General features: G+C 43.4%; 1 protein-coding gene across 3 annotated transcripts in view; it reads left to right on the forward strand.

Annotated features, from left to right (window-relative positions):
• Nucleotides 1-18,240, forward strand: part of LOC147012533 (uncharacterized) — an 88,938-nt gene that overhangs the window by 21,229 nt on the left and 49,469 nt on the right. For all 3 annotated transcript variants that reach the window (XM_085853521.1, XM_085853522.1, XM_085853518.1), the window contains exons 8-16: nt 31-122; nt 1,637-1,678; nt 1,923-1,977; nt 3,363-3,572; nt 10,167-10,264; nt 12,026-12,112; nt 13,787-13,828; nt 17,413-17,461; nt 18,029-18,100. In XM_085853521.1, the coding sequence (XP_085709647.1) occupies nt 31-122; nt 1,637-1,678; nt 1,923-1,977; nt 3,363-3,572; nt 10,167-10,264; nt 12,026-12,112; nt 13,787-13,828; nt 17,413-17,461; nt 18,029-18,100 (747 nt within the window). The remainder of the gene's footprint in view (nt 1-30; nt 123-1,636; nt 1,679-1,922; nt 1,978-3,362; nt 3,573-10,166; nt 10,265-12,025; nt 12,113-13,786; nt 13,829-17,412; nt 17,462-18,028; nt 18,101-18,240) is intronic.

An 18,240-nucleotide genomic window follows, 5' to 3' on the forward strand; every position in this document is an offset into this window, starting at 1 on the left:
TCTTATCTTGATTTTGCTTTGTCTTTCCAGGTTTTCGGCTCAGTAATCGTAAATATGATGAGGGTGGTGACATCAAGTACAAGGAATTGAATGAGTTTCTGGATAATCTTTCCACGGCCATGGTAAGAAAACGATTGCATTAGCTACAGTGATGTTCAAAACTATGAGTCCACTTACATCGATGCTAAGGTGGGACAGCCACATAGAACACGGTACATGGACACGATTTAGGGACACGTGGAAGAAAGGGACGGGGAGATTATCTTGCATCTGAATTCTCCTTTGTGTCTGTCGAGATGAAAGATGTTTTTTCTTACAATGAACATACTAGAACAGCACTCGGTAGAGCGCCTACCTCCACTAGGCTGAACAGTTTACGTTATGGATCCCATTGATAGCTCGGATGTGGATTCGGTCCTGAACCAAAATTTAATTGGTTTGTTCATGTCATCTAACCAACTCGTCCACCACGTTTCGTCCAAACTCGTGCACAAGTTTTTGGATATCACGCTATATATCGCTTGTAGCCCAATCTCTTAATGGTGAAGAATCTTCAATTTCACAAGTTCCAAACAGATAGACAGACAGACAGACAGACAGGGGTGAAACACATAATCCTTACTTCCTTAATACAATTCACGGAACGATGTGTGTGAAGCATGAGTAACCGAGTCGACCTTTCAGAAGTCTTTAATCAACACAAAAATGGCCGGGAGTGGCATCTCCAACAATACTAAGAGACAAACAAGCAAAGCACAAAAGTCATTAAAAACTGTCACACAATCGTGCAATGACAACCACAAAACTCAGGAATAATCTAACACATAACTATGTGTGTGTGTGTGTGTGTGTGTGTGTGTGTGTGTGTGTGTGTGTGTGTGTGTGTGTGTGTGTGTGTGTGTGTGTGTGTGTGTGTGTGTGTGTGTGTGTGTGTGTGTGTGTGTGTGTGTGTCGCACAACTCTTCTGGGCCGAATAAATCTAGACTTGCTACACAGGATCAGCATGACCCTAATCGATGTATCAGGGTGTTTTTATCTTTGCCGGTGGTCTTGGGGTGTGAAGGGGGAGAAGGGATGCAAATTCTCCATGTGACTGTGTATCATGTTGCGCCACCACAAGGTGGGAGAGGCAAAAACAAGTCTCCACTTAACAGTACAGTATTCCTGTCCCCACATTTTCCAGTCCAGCGAGGTGTTTTGAATTATACAGGAGAGTTATTTGAGAGAGGTATTTGTTTACATGTTTGTTACTTATTACATGTTTACTTATTACATGTTTGAATGACGATAATAACATAACCCCCCCTCCCCCGGAAAGAGCCCATCCCTGAGCTCTTTCCTCCCCCCACCCACTGCCCCCACCCCGGTCTACTCCGTCACCCATTACACTTCAATTTTTTTTTCTTCCTCTTCCAATTCCTGCCACTGAACTCGCTTCACCTGTGCTGTGTCCATGTAATAGTCTCCCTCGTCCCCATGTTTTATCCTCGGTTGATGTAACCTTTTATCTCCGACAGAGAGTTCTGTATAAATTGATGTAATTATCGTATATCACCAAACACCAATATCTTATTTTAATAGTTTCCTCACATTGTATCGAAGATGTTCTAACATGTCCTTTTGTTCTCTCTTTTAGGTTATGTTGAAGTGTGAAAGATGCTTAAACGAAGGGCACAAAGTAAGTTTTGCGTGATTGTGGAGATAACTGTGTGTTGACTACTGAACCACTTGTTTAATTTAATTCTGAACTGTCCTGATGGAATTTTTGTTTGTGATCGATCTTTGTCTTTTGGCCCCTGAGCCTGAGTCCCTCTGTGTGAGTTACAACTTTGTGGTTACTGCTGTTGGGTCAGTTGAGCTTGATACGGGTTATTGAATGAATTTGTTAAATTTTCTCCTCTTCTGTTTATTCTTTTTTGTAGAAATGGGTGAAACATTCCATAATTGAGATGCTTGATGATCCAACCATTTTCATTGGTAAGTGTGGATTTCACTTAAATTTATCACAGTATGAGCAGAACAAGTTACAGATTGTGTGTTTCTGTGGCATGGATTTATCACTCATCACTGAACCATCGTCTTTTCTTAACCTCAATCAAACCATAGTTCAGGTTTGCAAACACCCTTTTGGAGCCGTCTCTTTATACTGTCACAGAACGTCGGTGCCACTGAAGCAGCTTCCAGAGAAAGGGTTACACTGGGTGGTTTGCTATTGCTTTTGTGGCAGGGGTTAAGGCAATAATTTTTAATTTGTTGAGGGTGCTGGTGATGGCTCGCCTACTCTTTGTGAACGACACCGTGAGATCTTTAACATGCACCAGCTAATGTCTACAGACGGGACACTGGTTTAACGTCCATCCGAGGGACAACACACACGTTGAATCCTCCTGCCTGTGAAACACGAACCAGTGGATGACCATGGTGATAGATAAGTGAGTTGGCTTGATCCTTCCAGAAATATGTTCTCAGGCAGATATTTTCCACGATTGAAGGACGTGTTCCATTTGTAGGACCAGCATCTAATCAATTTCAGATTGGCAGAGTGGAACAGCTGCACTCTTTTTATGGGGGTTCGTCCACGGTCCTGCTCTGAACATATCTCACTTGTGTATATGGGGTGTTTTTATCTTTGCTGCTGGGCTTGGATGGGGTTTTGCTTCGGGGGAGGGGAAGGAGGGGTGTGAGGGACCTAAATTTTCCATATAAATGTGTATCGTGTAGCGCCACCTCCAGGTGGGAAAGGGTATTACAAGTCTCTCCCATTTACAGTGCAGAAGTCCTATCCTCACGTTTTGCAGTACAGTGAGGTGTTTTTGCTTCATGGTTATTAGTCCCCTACCGGTTTCACTGGAGGGGATTAGAGGTTTGCTCTCTGTTTGTCCGTCTGTCCGTCCGTCCGTCCCATCTGTGGTTTTTCAGGTTTTTTTTCCCCCCATACCCTTTAACATATTTACCTGAAACTTGGTACGCGGCTTTATTATGACATAAGTTACAGAACAAGTTCGGGCTTCAGGGCGTTTCATCAATTTCTCACAGTTGTGCCCTTTTTGGATTGAGAATATATCACATCGGTAGGGGACGTGTTTTTCAAATCAATTCTCACTGTTGTTTAAAAAAAAACATATATATATATATATATATATATATATATATATATATATATATATATATATATATATATATATATATATATATATATATTTGAGAGCAATTGAGGCAGCTGTCAGTTGCCTATACCCCGCCAAAATAAAGGTATGTGTCAGAAGAATGTGTTGATGCTTGGAACAAGATTGCCCGTTGAGCGTGTACTCTGCTGGTGTTTATTAATGTTCTGACATTTCTCTTTTTGGTGTGTTGTTCAGATGAAAAGTTGAAGACTTACCTTCGGTCTAACCCTCATGTGATGGCTGCGCTCGTGGAATTTACACAAGATCCCGAGTTGTTTCAGGAGCTTTTCTCTCGCTATCGTCAGATACGCAAGTACATTGCCTGTCACAGAAGTGTGCTGAGTGATTACGTGGAAGAATTTATCATCCTTCAGTCGATAGAGTTCTGCCTGGCTGATCAGAGAGGTGAGTTCCAAAAGCAAACTGTGAAGTTGATGTCCAGAGGCTTTGGAAAGAGGGGGCAACGATCATGTCGGTTCACTGGACGATATTTTTGTTTTTATAACATTTGATCTTTGTCTCTAATGTAACCGCGTTCTATTATTGGCTCCTGTTGGAATTAGTTCGAAACGGGGGCTCATGGATTTGGTTTCAATTTTCGTGTCTGTACGCACATGCATCCGCAACCACATCTCGGACATGTACGGCCCAATTTTATTCGCACTTGGCACACGGACAACACATGACGGTACACATAAGCACATCATTTTGTTTCGCGATGCGCTCAAAGACGGCCGACTGGCGGCCATTTTAGTTGTAAAGAAGCCTGATGTTGGGCACATCCACCACCATTTATCGGACATGCATTTACCGATGTTCAAATTTGGCACACAGATGACGAATGATGGCTTACATATGTATGTCATTTTTTTTTGAGATCAGATCGAAGACGGCTGACCAGATCGAAGTCCTGACTTTAATGTATCCCCAACCGTTTCCTGAACATGCATGGCCCGATTTTTGTTCAATCTTGGCAAACGTTACATGTCACAAATGTTCTTCCATGTCACGTCGCCAGTCAAGCCAGTTGCACATCCACACAAATCTTGTAAATATGGGCTAGCCCTTCAACTCCAGAGAAATTACTAAAACCACAGGGGCTATGATATTTTATGTCTTTTTGTCCTTGTTGTTTTTATTCTTCTTCTAATCTCTCTTCATAATACAAACCTATCCTGGAACCATTTTGATTGTTCTTGCTTGCACTACTTTGTCTGATTCGAAAACATGAATCCCTTTTAACGTACACCCACAAACCTAAATTTAGTTTCTTTGTTTCTGACCAACACTGTTTCAGGTGTATTTGGTTTTTATTTTTTTTTTCCCCCCACATTTTTTCCTTTATCCATTTCCAGAATAGAATCCCCCATTCATAAAAGGGTCTGTGTCTGACAGGGTTGTACAGACTCAGCGAATTTAATTCTGCACTGTATAGTCTGCTCTGATAATTATCATCATAACCGTGCACTGTCCCATGAAGAGCTCGTCTTGCTCCTGAGAGCTGGTGTCATAACTGTTTTGTTGTATTTTTGGTCCGACGAAGATTTGATGCCAGAAACGTCAGTTTCCCCTTGCTTCTAATGGCGGATAGCATCGCTCGATCAATATCCTTCCTGGCGATTCCATTGCTGTTTCATAAAATCAAGTTGGTGCTTCGCAGCGAAGGCATTTGGTCACAAGTGTGCAGTCCCCCGGATGAATAATGATCCTGAGTGTCCCATCTGGTGGCATTCGTTTGGAGCAGTGCCATATATAAAGAGTCTGGCCAACTGAACGATGGGTACTGTGTTGCTCCCCTGCGACCCATGACCCATTGAGTGCAGAGTCTGAGAGACATGGGAACAATTTCGCATACTCGTACTAACATGTTTATTGCTGCAGATCTATACCATTTACAAGTATGAATGGTGATATCATGAATAGACATTTTCTATCTTTTCAATTGCATCCAAAGATGATATTTTCAGTACTTTTTTGTATTCACCGATTGAATTCAGCATACACCGGCTGGTTTTCAGCTCTGGCGAAATTCAGAGTACTCCAGCTGTGATTCAGCACATCAAAAGGCCAGCTTGGACAGAGAGAGAGAGAGAGAGAGAGAGAGAGAGAGAGAGAGAGAGAGAGAGAGAGAGAGAGATATATATATATATATGTATATATATATATATATATATATATATATATATATATATATATATATATATATATATATATATATATTGGTAGAGACATTTGACATTTTATTCCTCTTTATTTCCAGGAATCATCATGCACAACGAAATCAAAAACCAAAGGCAAACATTGTACAAAGTTAAAATGAGGGAGGAGGTCATACATAAACAAGGCAAAATCATAAATTAACTGTAAGGACACCATCAACAAGTTCACATAATGATTTCTTCATGCACCACTTCTGTGAAAACAAAATAAAATAACTGAGTTGAAATTTAAAGTGCAAACGTGATGTGACAAAGTCTTTAAAGAGATGAACTACATCGTCATCAGAATTGTCGGTATTTTGCATTCCATGTTTCCTTGACAGGTATATAGCAAGTTTAGCCTAGGAAGACAAATATTTTGCAAAAAGACACTCATTTTTGCATCGGTAAGAGATACTAAAACCGAAGATAAAAACATAATGCGTAAAAACAAGGCCAAGCCCTCAGAGTACATGTGATAAACTCATAAAGAGGGGGCCCAGCCTTGGGCACTCAATAAAAATGTGGAAAATATTTTCAGTAGCACCACAGAAAGGGCACAATTCCGTGTTACTAGAACATATGCGATGAGACAAAACATTCGAGGGTGAAATATAGTGCGCCCAACCGCCACTGCAACTCTCCAGAGCGCTTGGCAATGGGCGCCTTATACATAACAAGCCATTTGATTGCAGTGGATGGAGTAACCCGGAGGAGCATCCCCTTCCAGTGTGCTTGTGGTTCTGCGGGTCTCTCACGAACAAGGGCTTTAACACACAAAAAATAAACTATGTTTTTCCAGTGAGTTAAAAGGGATAAAACCTTGAGAGTGAAGAAAAAGTGATGGAAAGGGGTGTTGGAGTGAAGGTGTGGAGTCCAGGTGTGGAGTCCATTTTAACTTGGACTACTTGAAAAAGCTTAGAATTACAGAGAAAATTCTCCCTTTAACTCGAATGGACCGAATTCCAGTGGCTACAGCGACCTCGGCAGCTGGCTTCCATTTATAAGGAAAAGTAGTTCTAAAATGTTTAACCTTGGTGTATCCAGCATCAATAAAATTTTGCATAAAATTGTGATCACCATAAACCCCTTTAAAGAGAGGTTTTAGAAAAATGGGCTCATTTAAAAAATATTTTGAGAGAGTAGCTACTGTCATAACGGCGGACGGTGACTGCCTGCCATGCCTCCAGCATACTTCTATAGAACAGGGGCACTGATGTGATGTCAACTTTCTTGGTGTCCATGAGAAAGAGTTCCTGATCATAGCCAAGTTTCCCTGCCTGCCGAAGCAGGCAGTGAGCGAAGGCTTTCCAAGGAACATCTGTGTATAACAGCCTTTGCAAGGAAAGGAGGCGAAAAGCCATCACTTTGCTGGTAATGGCAACCAGCCCCTGTCCTCCTTCGGCAATAGGCAGGCTTAGCACACCGGGCTGGAGCCAGTGCTCCCCCCCCAAAAGAAGTCAATAAAAATGTATTGTAGTTTTTTAAGAATGAAATCTGTGGGTTGTAGTGCCGTAAAAATATGCGAAAGCATTGACGCCGCAATGTTATTCATAACAAGGGTTTGACCCCAATATGAGATTTGACTAAGTAGTCCCTTCCATTTTAGTAACCGCCTCTCAGTTTTATTTCTTAAAAATTTCCAGTTTTTTAAAACGAAAGTTTTGAGTGCCAAGGAAGACGCCGAGATAAAAAATTCCATCCCATGCCCATTCAAGTTGCTTGGGCAGGATCGGAGGAGTGGCGCCATTTTGCCGACCAAGATACAGAGCTTTGCTCTTTTTCCAGTTTATTTTGGTGGAACTTGCCAAACTGAATTCATGGACACAGTGGACCAAGGCAGAGACATCCTCATCTGAATGGGCAACCACACAAAGATCATGTGCATAAGGCATAAGCAATTACTCTAACTGGGTTCACCATTGGTTGGGGAAGAAAACCATGAAGATGTTCCCATAACCGAATAAGCAAAGGTTCGGTTACTAGGGAATAGAGAAGGCTGGACAAAGGGCAGCCTTGACGAATGCCTCTTCTCGCTGGGAAATTTGACAAAATATTATTAACTTTGAGTAAACTAAAAATGTTGTTATACAGGAGCTGTAGGTAACAGATAAAAGTTGCCCCAAAACCAAACCCTCGTAAAACAGAAAAAAGATAAAGGTGATCAACAGTGTCAAAGGCTTTTTCCTGGTCCAGAAAAACCAATCCAACTTTTTTTTCCTCAAGAGTGCAGACATCAATCATGTCTCCCACAATAAAAATACTGTCGTGCATTGTTCTTTTTGGAACACAATAGAATTGATCAGGGTGTATAATTTCCCCAATCACAGGTCTCAGCTGGTTGGTAAGAGCCTTTGAGAAAATTTTATAATCCGTGCAAAGCAATGATATAGGACGCCAGTTGCACGGTTGCTGAAGGTCACCTTTTTTGGGGATAAGGGTGAGTACAGCCCTGCGACAGCTTAATGGCAACAGATTCAATCGAAGACCGTCAATCAGAGCTTCATGTAACTCTGGTCCCAGAAGGTCCCAGAAGGTCCCAAAAGGTTTTATAAAGCTCTACAGGCATTCCATCCAGAACAGAGTCTTTGCCTGTTGGGAGAGTATGTAGGGCAGCCTGAAGTTCCTCCAAAGTTATTTCCTTGTCTTGTTGTAGACATACGGAATCTGATAAGATGGGTAGGGAAGAAGTCAGGATTCCACAATCTCATCATCAGTGCTCTTGGCTTGGTAGAGTTGAGAGAAGTAATCCTTCAGTGAGACTTTGATGTCTTTTTGGCAGTGTGTTATTCTACCTTCCTTCGCCTTTAGTGAGGCTATCTGCTGACTTTTTTTTTTCCGAACTTCCAGTCCGAAGAAGAACTTGGAGGAAGTATCCAAGTGACACAGGTTTTCCATTCGGAGATGGATTAGAGCTCCCCTGGCCTGCTTTGCAAGGAGCCCAGCAAGAAGGGCTTTTTTCTTTGCCAGCAAAATGTTGGTCCTTTCAGTATTGGAAGCTGAGAAGTTGCTTTGCAAAGATAGTATCATTCTGGCAACCCGAGATTGAAGGGCAGAGTCATGTCGAGTTTGATAAGCTCCGTATTGCTGGCAGAAGGATCTTATATCTGCTCTGGCATTGTCCCACCATTGCACAAGATGGGGAAAGGAGGGTTTATGTTGGAGTAAAGTTCTCCAAAAGACAGGAAAGGCGTTAAGGAACAAATGATCCTCAAGGAGGCTTACATTAAAATTCCAGCAGGCAGCACCTCGGTTACGAATTGGTGGGTGAATGCGAAGTATGACCATATGATGGTCTGAGAAACCACTGGGGACTATACCAGTGTGGGTCACAATATTTTTTAAATCATTATTAATATAAAAACGGTCTAACCTTGCGAGGGACAGACAGCCATCAAAACAATGACACCATGTGTATTGTTTCTAGGGCTAACGGCACATCCCATAACGACATCATCAACATTGACTCCGTCCGGGGGACAAACTATGACTCCGTTCTTTGGAATGAGTTCCTCATACACACGATGATACAAACGTACATTTGCCATCATGTGAAACAATACAGAGTAAATTGAAGGATCAAGAAACCAAAAGCAAAATCTGCCACAAGCGAAACTAGACAGTGGAGGGAAACAAAAGATTAATTTGAATGAAGTATTTAGCGAAGAAAAAGGCTCAACATTGAAACACAGCAAGTAGAAAGCAGGCCCAAAAACCAGGAGGTCCTGAACAGGCCTGCAAAACACTTACTGTGCGCACTCTCTTTCTCTCTCCTGACTCAACAAAGAAAGGAAACACAGGAGACAAACTCACAATCACATGCAAGGACACAAGGGGAGCGAAAAGAGGATGGGAAAAACACCAACGCGACACAGCACTCACAGCTTCACTCACAGAGCCGCCATGATGCCACACCCATGCACAACTTACCAACAACCAGTCGGGGGAGAGATAGACAGACAGACAGACAGACAGAGAGATATAGGCAGAGAGAGAGAGAGAGGTGTAGAGGTAGAGAGAGAGAGAGGGACGGGTAGAGAGAGAGGGGGGGAGAGGGAGAGGGGTGTAGAGAGAGAGGGAGGGGTAGAGAGAGAGAGGGGGGGAGAGAGAGGAAAGGGGGGAGGGAGAGAGGGAGAGGTCCTTTGACCTCTCTAAAGTAGCGCTCTCCAGCAATGAAGAGTTTTATTCCTATGTCCACACAATGGGTGAGACATCTTTCCTTGTATTGTTGCAGCACAGTCAGAGCTGTTCAAATGGGGGGCAACATGGCACCTTCAAAGCACGTGACTGCGATCGGCCAATCACAGCTCTCAATGGAGAGGACAAAACACGGTCAGACTCTTTCTATACGGCACTGGTTTCAAAACATTAAACATCCCTTGATGTGTTTCATGAAGAGATGGCAGGGTATTGTCGACACTCAGAAGGAATTCCAGATTCTTGCCTTTACCAACTCCAATCATGTCAGGCCGAGCCAACCGGTTCTTGAAAGACTCAGGCCAATCGCACATGTTATGAGCACTGGACCTCTTACTCAGGGACATGGTATACGAACAATTGGCCCACCCAGAAGAAGAAGATGACTAATTTTGAAAACTGATGTATAATTTCTGCAACACACACACACACACACACACACACACACACACACACACACACACACACACACACACACACACACACACACACACACACACACACACACACACACACACACACACACACACACACACACCTGAAGTCCATTGGTATTTTTCTGTTGCAATATCTGTTTTATGTTGATTTTGCTTCATCTTTCCAGGACTGCTTTCGAAAACCCCTGTTCCTAAAGGGAGTTCAGATGATTACAGTGAGGAGATGCAGTGGCATAGTAACGGGGAATTTAAGAAGCCTGGACAGGTAAGCAAGATATCGGATTACCTACAGTGGGGTGCAAAATAATGAATGAGTCCAATTCAATCAATGCCAAGCTTTCTCAAATCACAAATTTGTCATAATGAAGATATGTATGTACCCCTATTCTTTGACATATTGTTACGGATGTGGAAATTTGCAAACCACCATTCAAGTTCCCCAGAAATCAGTTATTTCGGTAAGTACGTGTTTTATAGATAGCCCTTTCCCCTAGTCTAACGGGTATTTAAATGTTCCGGTGCTGTGAAGTTGTTTCAATAGTCAGGTTTTCTTTTAGTTATTTTTTACACCACCAAACTACACCATCGACTCCACCGCCGACCGCACTGCATCGCCCTCGCCTTCGCTTCACTGTCGTCACCATGCCACCTGGCCAATTGGGGGGTTTGCCGCCCGTTTTGGTGAATGAGAGGAATGACGAGGGCGCATGCGCAGAAGGTCGTCCGGTGTGGAGAAGGCAAAGTTCGGGAAGGAGCCACGTGGTGGCCCTCGAACAATCGGCGTGCAGTGGGTGGGGTGACTGTGACTCACCCAATCCGGGCCCACGACGGGAGAAGGCGGAGTTGCAAGGAGGCGCCTCCCCGCCCCCCACCCTTCAAAGTGGGGAGATAAAAATAGCACGGTCCATGCACGGTGTCGTTCCTCTGGCATTCTGGTCTGGCGCATTCTGCGCATCGTTCCTCTGGCATTCTGGTCCGGCACATTCAGCGCATTGTTCTTCGGCGCGTTCTGCGCATTGTTCTCCGACCGTCCTGGTCACGCACGAGTTCGGGAACGCATTTGCGGACGGAGGGTCTTCTCCCGCCAGCCTGCGCCCTGCCAGCTCTGCAAGCTTGGATCCTCCGGATCATGCAAGGGGTCCAGTTCGGCCCCGAGGACCTGGTCCTCGAAGACCACACGAGATGGACAGGACCGAGGCAGGTCCTAATAAAGACCATTGGTCCGATTCTGTGTGTGTGTGTGTGTGTGTGTGTGTGTGTGTGTGTGTGTGTGTGTGTGTGTGTGTGTGTGTGTGTGTGTGTGTGTGTGTGTGTGTGTGTGTGTGTGTGTGTCCGTGGGCCCGTCTGAAAAGTAGTGAAACTGTTTAAGTGCCTGTATAAATGTTCACCTTGCATTTCTTTTAGTCGGTTTAGTTCTGCTCTTTGTGTTCCCTAGTTCCCCATTATTACCTGTTTCAATAAACCCCAATTGTTAAATATACTCAGCTCATCGTGTCGTTCCTTCATTGGCTGAGCATGTCGTGCATGTGAGGGATTAGTCGGCCATTGCCAGGGTCACAAGATAATCGGGCCAGCGGAATTCGGCGATACTACCGCTCGGCTACGCACACGGAACGGGACCGCTTAAGCGGCTCGCTTCCGTACGAGTTCCGCCGAGGGTGAAGTACCCCGGTAGCTGGATCACGTGGGTACTTAGGTAAGTTGAAGTTGGCAATTAACCCTACCCCACGTGATCTCCCCATTGGAGTATTTCGGTCCAAAATAAGCAGGACCCGTCGACCCGAACTTTTCCAGGCTGGCAATCTGACATTTCGGGCGATCGAGCCGAGGCGACCACCGCTCCATCGAGGGTCATGCTCGTGGCGACGTGCCGGCGGGAAACTACAATAATATTATACTGTCGTTAGTATTGATTGGCAATATGATGATTATTGAGTTGATGTGGAATAATCATTTAATCACAGCAGTATTATTTCTCTTGTATTCCATAAGTGTTGTTATGAAGCTCTGTTTGTGCTTTCATCAGATTGGGAACTGGGAGGTCATCAAGAAAATTGGACAAGGAGGCTTTGGATTTATTTACAAAGCAAAGAACGTCACCTCTTCATTGGAGGTACAAGTTTGTGGTATACTTTGTCTTCCTTTCACTTTTCGGGAGCTGGAACAGCTCCTAGGAGAGCACGATAGTACACGATGGAGGGACACATGGAAGAAAGGGACGGGGAGATTCTCCAGGATCTGAGTTTGTCTCCTTTTTGTCTGTCCAGATGAAAGATGGTTTTTTTCTTTTGACTTACAGGCCCCACATCATTCCTGTGGATGATTCCATCATAGATGTAATTACAATGAACAAACTAGAACAGCATTTGGTAGAGCGCCTACCTCCACTAGGCTGAACAGTTTCTTGTTTGGATAACATTGATAGCCCAGATCTGGATTCGGACCTGAACCAAACTTTAATCGGTTTGTTCATGTCACCGAAACAAACTCGTCCACCACGTTTCGTCCGAATCCGTGCACAACTTTTTGAGATATCATGCTATATATCGTTTTGAGCCCAATCTCTCAATGGTGAAGAATCATTAAGAGAATTAATAAATTCTCAAATCCGGATCAGATTTCCGATCTTCACCAAAATCGAATCGATTCGTCCTTGTCACCTCCCAACCTGTCTCCCACGTTTCATCTGAATCAGTCCACAACTTTTTGAGATATTGTGCTATGTAGCATTTTTGGCCTGATATCTCAATGGCGAAGAGTCACCTGATATCTTGTAATTTAGCCTTTAGCCCTTAGCCCCTGTCACAATAAAAATTAGCCCCTGTCACACGCCCAACTTGCCCACCAAGTTTCGTCCAAGTCCGTCCTCAACTTTTTGAGATATCCTGCTTCCAGAGAGATAAACAAATAAGAAAGACGTCGTGCAGAGCACGATACTTGCAAAATCCCAAAATCAAATTTCACCTCAAAAATAATTAGTGGTTTAATTCAACGATCAAACGAACAAATTCTCTTCAAATTTCAAGTGAATCGGATGAAAATTGACGATTATATTAATGTGGTCTATGTTGACCTTTTACCTGCAGACCTTAAAAAAATAATTGTTGGTTGGAATTCAGTGTCCTGACATGCAAACACTTCAAATTCCAAGACAATCGGATGAAAATTGAGGATTTTACAAAATGACTTCAGTTGTTGGCCCATGTTGACCTTTTGACCTCAAAAATCAATGGGCTTCTTGCACATTTCTCCTCCGACCTTCATGAAACTTCACTACCTGGTGGAGGTAGTGAGAAGCTGGAAGCCTCTCGTTTTTGAGGTCAAAAGTTTAGATAGGCCAAAGGTCAACAACTTGAGTCGAATTTCTAAAATCCTCAATTTTCATCCCATTGATTTGAAATTTGAAGAGGATTTGCATGTCAGGTCACTGTATTCAACCACCAATTATTTTGAGGTCAAATTGGTTTTGGGGATTTTACAATTATCGTGTTCTGGGGTGGGAGGGTACAAATTCTCTATGTAAATGTTTATCATGTCGCAACACCACCAGGTGGGAGAGGGTATGACAAGTTTCCACTCTTCACAGTACAGTATTCCTGTCTCCACGTTTTCCAGTGCAGCGAGGTGTTTTGAATTACACAGGAGAGTTATTTTAGAGAGGTATTTGTATTACACATTTGAGTAACAATAATAACACAATTATCATTTATCACCAATATCATATTTTAATAGTTTCCTCACATTGTATCTAAGATGTTCTAACATGTCCGTTTGTTCTCTCTTTTAGGTTGCTTTGAAGAAGTCAAAATATTTGGAGGGTATAGCCGAAGTAAGTTTGCGTGATTGTGGAGATAACTGTGTTTTAACTACTGAACCACTTGTTTAATTCAACTCTGAACTGTCCTGATGGAACTTTTGTTTGTGATCGATCTATGTTTTTTTGGCCCCTGAGGCTGAGTCCCTCTGTGTGAGTTACAACTTTGTGGTTAGGCCTAGGTCACATTTGCCACGGCGGCGTGGGGTCTCCAAAATCTGCGGCCACTAGCAATTATACGGCGGCCGCATTATTTCCACGGTCACACAATGTCGCAGTCACATATGTTTTTATTTTTCGGGTAGCCGCACGGCGTATTTATAAATTGTGGAGACCAAAAACGTGGGGGTGCTGTACGGTCTTTGATTTGATGTCGCATGTTGACCTTAGGGCGTCGCTGCGGTGGCCATAGAATTTTGAAGGCAGACGCAAGGTGCCCCCAAGGCGACCGCAGGGGGCCCTAAGGCGAACGTGCAGCCAGACGGACGGTAACGAGTGGGTATATATACCAGTTCTTTTTTTTACTGAAATACAAATATACCAGTATATATAACTGAATATACTATAACTATAATATACCGTGGTGCCCCTAGTATCCGAATGCCCCATTGTTTGAACAAATTGGAATCCGAACAATTTTTTCGAGAATATTTTGCCCTAAAAACCTAATACATTTTAAAAAACTGAACACAACGTTGCGTTCATGTTTGTTCACGTGTCTCTCCCACCTATTCGAGCCGCATCTTCGCGCTTTGTTCATTCAGTTCGTCGGTGGAAGTCCTCGTGAAAGCATCTCTCGTGTGTCGATCGATACTTTAGGCCTCAGTCACATTTGCTCTACGGCGAGGATACGGCGGCCGTACGCCCTCTGAATTGACAGAAACGTGCGACGGCCGCAGAGAAACTGAGGTGGCCTCAGGGTGGCCCTACGCCATATGGCTATATTTTACAGGTCGTAAGGTCGCCGTGAAATTATATCGCGGAGTTATAACTTTTTTCTTTTCGACGTTCGCCGTAGAAATTCGACAACCCGAAACAAAAGAACTGGTTCCCAGGTCAAAAAACCAGTAAAGACAAGTATCTTACTGGTCAACTGGTACCAGTTGAAAACCAGTAGCCAACTGGTACCAGTAAAGCCAGTTGGTTTCTTACTGGTTTTAATATGGAAATTGGAATAGAGTGATATATTACCAGTTGAAATACAATTGTATTTAACTAACTGGTATCAACTGGGACCAGTACATTGTAACTGGTATCAACTGGGAGACCAGTACATTGCAACTGGTATCAACTGGGAGACCAGTACATTGCAACTGGTATCAACTGGGACCAGTACATTGCAACTGGTATCAACTGGAACCAGTAAGACTTTAACTGGTACAAATATGAGCTACTGGTTTTTTCAACTGGGAAATTGGAATTCTGACTGAATTTAACTGGTACCAGTTGAAACCAATAGAGACCAGTTAAAGACCAATTAGAACCAATAGAGACCAGTTGAAAATGTGTACTGGTTTTAACTGGTTTTTCGACCTGGGTAAAAAAAAAAATAACCCATTCGTTACCGTCCGTCTGGCCGCACGTTCGGCTTAGTGTCCCCCTGCGGTCACCTTGCAGGCACCTTGCGTCTGCCTTCAAAATTCTATGGCCACCGCAGGAACGCCCTAAGGTCACCGTGCGACATCAAATCAAAGACCGTACGGCACACCCATGTTTTTGGTCTCCACAATTTATAAATACGCCGTGCGGCTACCCGAAAAATAACAAGGACAAATGTGTCCAAGAGCAGCATCCAAAACCTAAAGGTTTTGTCCGCTAAAAAAAAAAATTAACATTTTTTTTTTAAAACAACAACAACAACTTCCGATATTTCGTCACGTGCCTTCATTAAGCCAATAGCGAAACCCGTCATAATGTATTTACATATTTACGATATATCGTGTATTTACGAAATATATAATGTATTTACGAAATTACAATATGATAAATGGAATAATCTTTAAATAGTAACGTCAACTTTTCGAAACTTTAAAGCAAATGTCCGAATATATTTAAAAGTTCATGATAGACGCTCTCAAAAGGCACCGTCTATGTGAGGATGTGTACATGTGCTCACTATTTAAGGCGATCCGGATCTTGTATATACAAGAGCCGAGTCCGAGAGATTAAGGTTTTGTCTTCACAAGAAGAAGAAGAAGAAGAAGAAGAAGAAGAAGAAGAAGAAGAAGAAGAAGAAGAAGAAGAAGAAGAAGAACGAGAAGAAGAAGAAGAACAACGCCGAGCTCTCTATGAGCAGTGTTCGCGATGCAAGACGCTGCCAAAACATATGTGACTGCTACATTGTGTGACCGTGGAAATACTGCGGCTGCCCTATAATTGCTAGTGCCCGTACATTTTGTAGACCCTCCGACCGCCAAGCCAAATGTGACAGGCCTTACCTCGTGTTTTCACCTTCATTTGTGATATTTGTTTTTTTAATCATCTTGTGTTTTAATTAATAACAAAAATGCAATCCGATCACGTGGTGTGACGGACTGTCGGGCAAGGATTGAATTTCACAGCAAAACCAGTTGTAATTTGGAATATCCATGATTACGTCAGCCCGATGCGTTTGATGAAAGTGATTGTGGTTCTGCAGGCATCATGTTTGATGAGCTGCCCCGGGGGCAGCGCTCTCGCAGAGTGCGCGTGCGATCGGAACCCAGGCCGGAGTACGAGCCTGTGTGGACCTTTGGATGTGGTGATTGTACCAGTTTACATACAATACACCGCCACCGAAGGTCATTTACTCGTCTTATTTTATCTTAAACATGGGTAATTTCAGTTTAAAGTTTCTTGAAAGTGGGTTTTCTTTGGGTCCACGAACGGATTAATTCACTCCATTATTTCTTATTTGGAAAATATTTTTGGAATCCGAACTTTTGCAATCCAAACAGCCTCCTGGAATGAATTAAATTGGGATTCTGGGGGCACCACGGTATAGGCAAACACCTATACTCCGATCTCTAGCGGTAGCGCATGGTGGACGCACGGTTGACACAGACTGCCAAGGAGGCTGTACATATGTGCACGGCGGGCGTAGGGGAACCGTGCGTCGACCCTGCGTTGCCCGCAGGTAGTCACACAGACCGCAAGGCCACCGTACGGCGACCATGGAAATAGTGCGGCCGCCGTAATTTTTTGGAGGTTGGGAAAATTCATTTTTCATTGAGAAGAGCTTACGGCAGCTGCACGAATAACGCAAGCCCACCGGACGCCCTACGTAGGTCGACGTGGAACACATCTACGTCATAGCTTGGCTTGTCGAATTGCTACGGTGAACGTAGAAATGAAAAAAGTTATAACTCCGCGCTATAATTCCACGGCGACCCTATGGCCTGTAAAATATAGCCAAACGGCGTAGGGCCTCCCTGAGGCCACCTCAGTTTCTCTGCGGCTGCCGCACGTTTCTGTCAATTCAGAGGGCGTACGGCTGCCGTATCCTCGCTGTCGAGCAAATGTGACCTCGGCCTTACTGCTGTGGGATCAGTTGACCTTTATACGGGTTATGGAATGAATTTGTTAAATTTTCTCCTCTTCTGTCTTTTTTTGTTGTGTAGCTCAGGAACGAAGCTGAAATAATGCGGAGACTTGATTGTCCAAACATTGGTAAGTGTGGATTTCACTCAAACATATCACAGTATGAGCAAAACAATTTCCAGATTGTGTGTTTCTGTGGCATGAATTATCACTCATCACTCAACTATCAACTTTTCTTAACCTCAATCAAAGCAGAGTTTAGGTTTGCAAACACCTTTTTGGAGCCATCTCTTTATACTGTCACAGAACATTGGTGCCACTGAAGCAGCTTCCTGACGAAGGGTTGCACTGACTGGTTTTGCTCTTGCCTTCTTAGCCAGAGTTAAGGCAGCAATTTGTTAATTGTTGAGGATGCCGGTGATAATTCGCCTACTCTTCGCGAAGGACACCGTGGGATCCTTTACATACACCAGCAGATGTCTGCAGACAGAACACCGGTTTAACGTCCATTCGAGGGACGTCACACACGTTGAATCCCCATTCCTGTGAAACACTATCTTGTCACACTGTTGATTACTTGTCATTGGATGGGTCGCACGGAAGTCAGACGTTCGTAATCTTGTTTGAAGGTGTTTGATTTCAGGTGAGTTTCTTATGCCATTTTAAGTTGTGCTTCACTGTCTTGTTTTCCCACAGTGAAGTTGATTGACGTCATTGAAAATGGGATCTCTAATGAAGTGGTCCTCGTTATGGAGTATCTGGCTGGAGGTGAGGTTTCAAAAGTGATTTTGCTGATAATCTACTGCTTGCGTCCACTTTTACTTGAGCACCAAAATAACTTAGTACGGTAATTGATAAATGTGAATTGTTGGGACTTTTTAGTGGCTGAACAAAAAGAGCAGAAAAGA

The sequence above is a fragment of the Eptatretus burgeri genome, chromosome 14, assembly GCF_056783735.1.
Source record: "Eptatretus burgeri isolate ZD-2024b chromosome 14, Ebu_testis_v1, whole genome shotgun sequence".
In the NCBI taxonomy this organism is placed as follows: domain Eukaryota; kingdom Metazoa; phylum Chordata; class Myxini; order Myxiniformes; family Myxinidae; genus Eptatretus; species Eptatretus burgeri.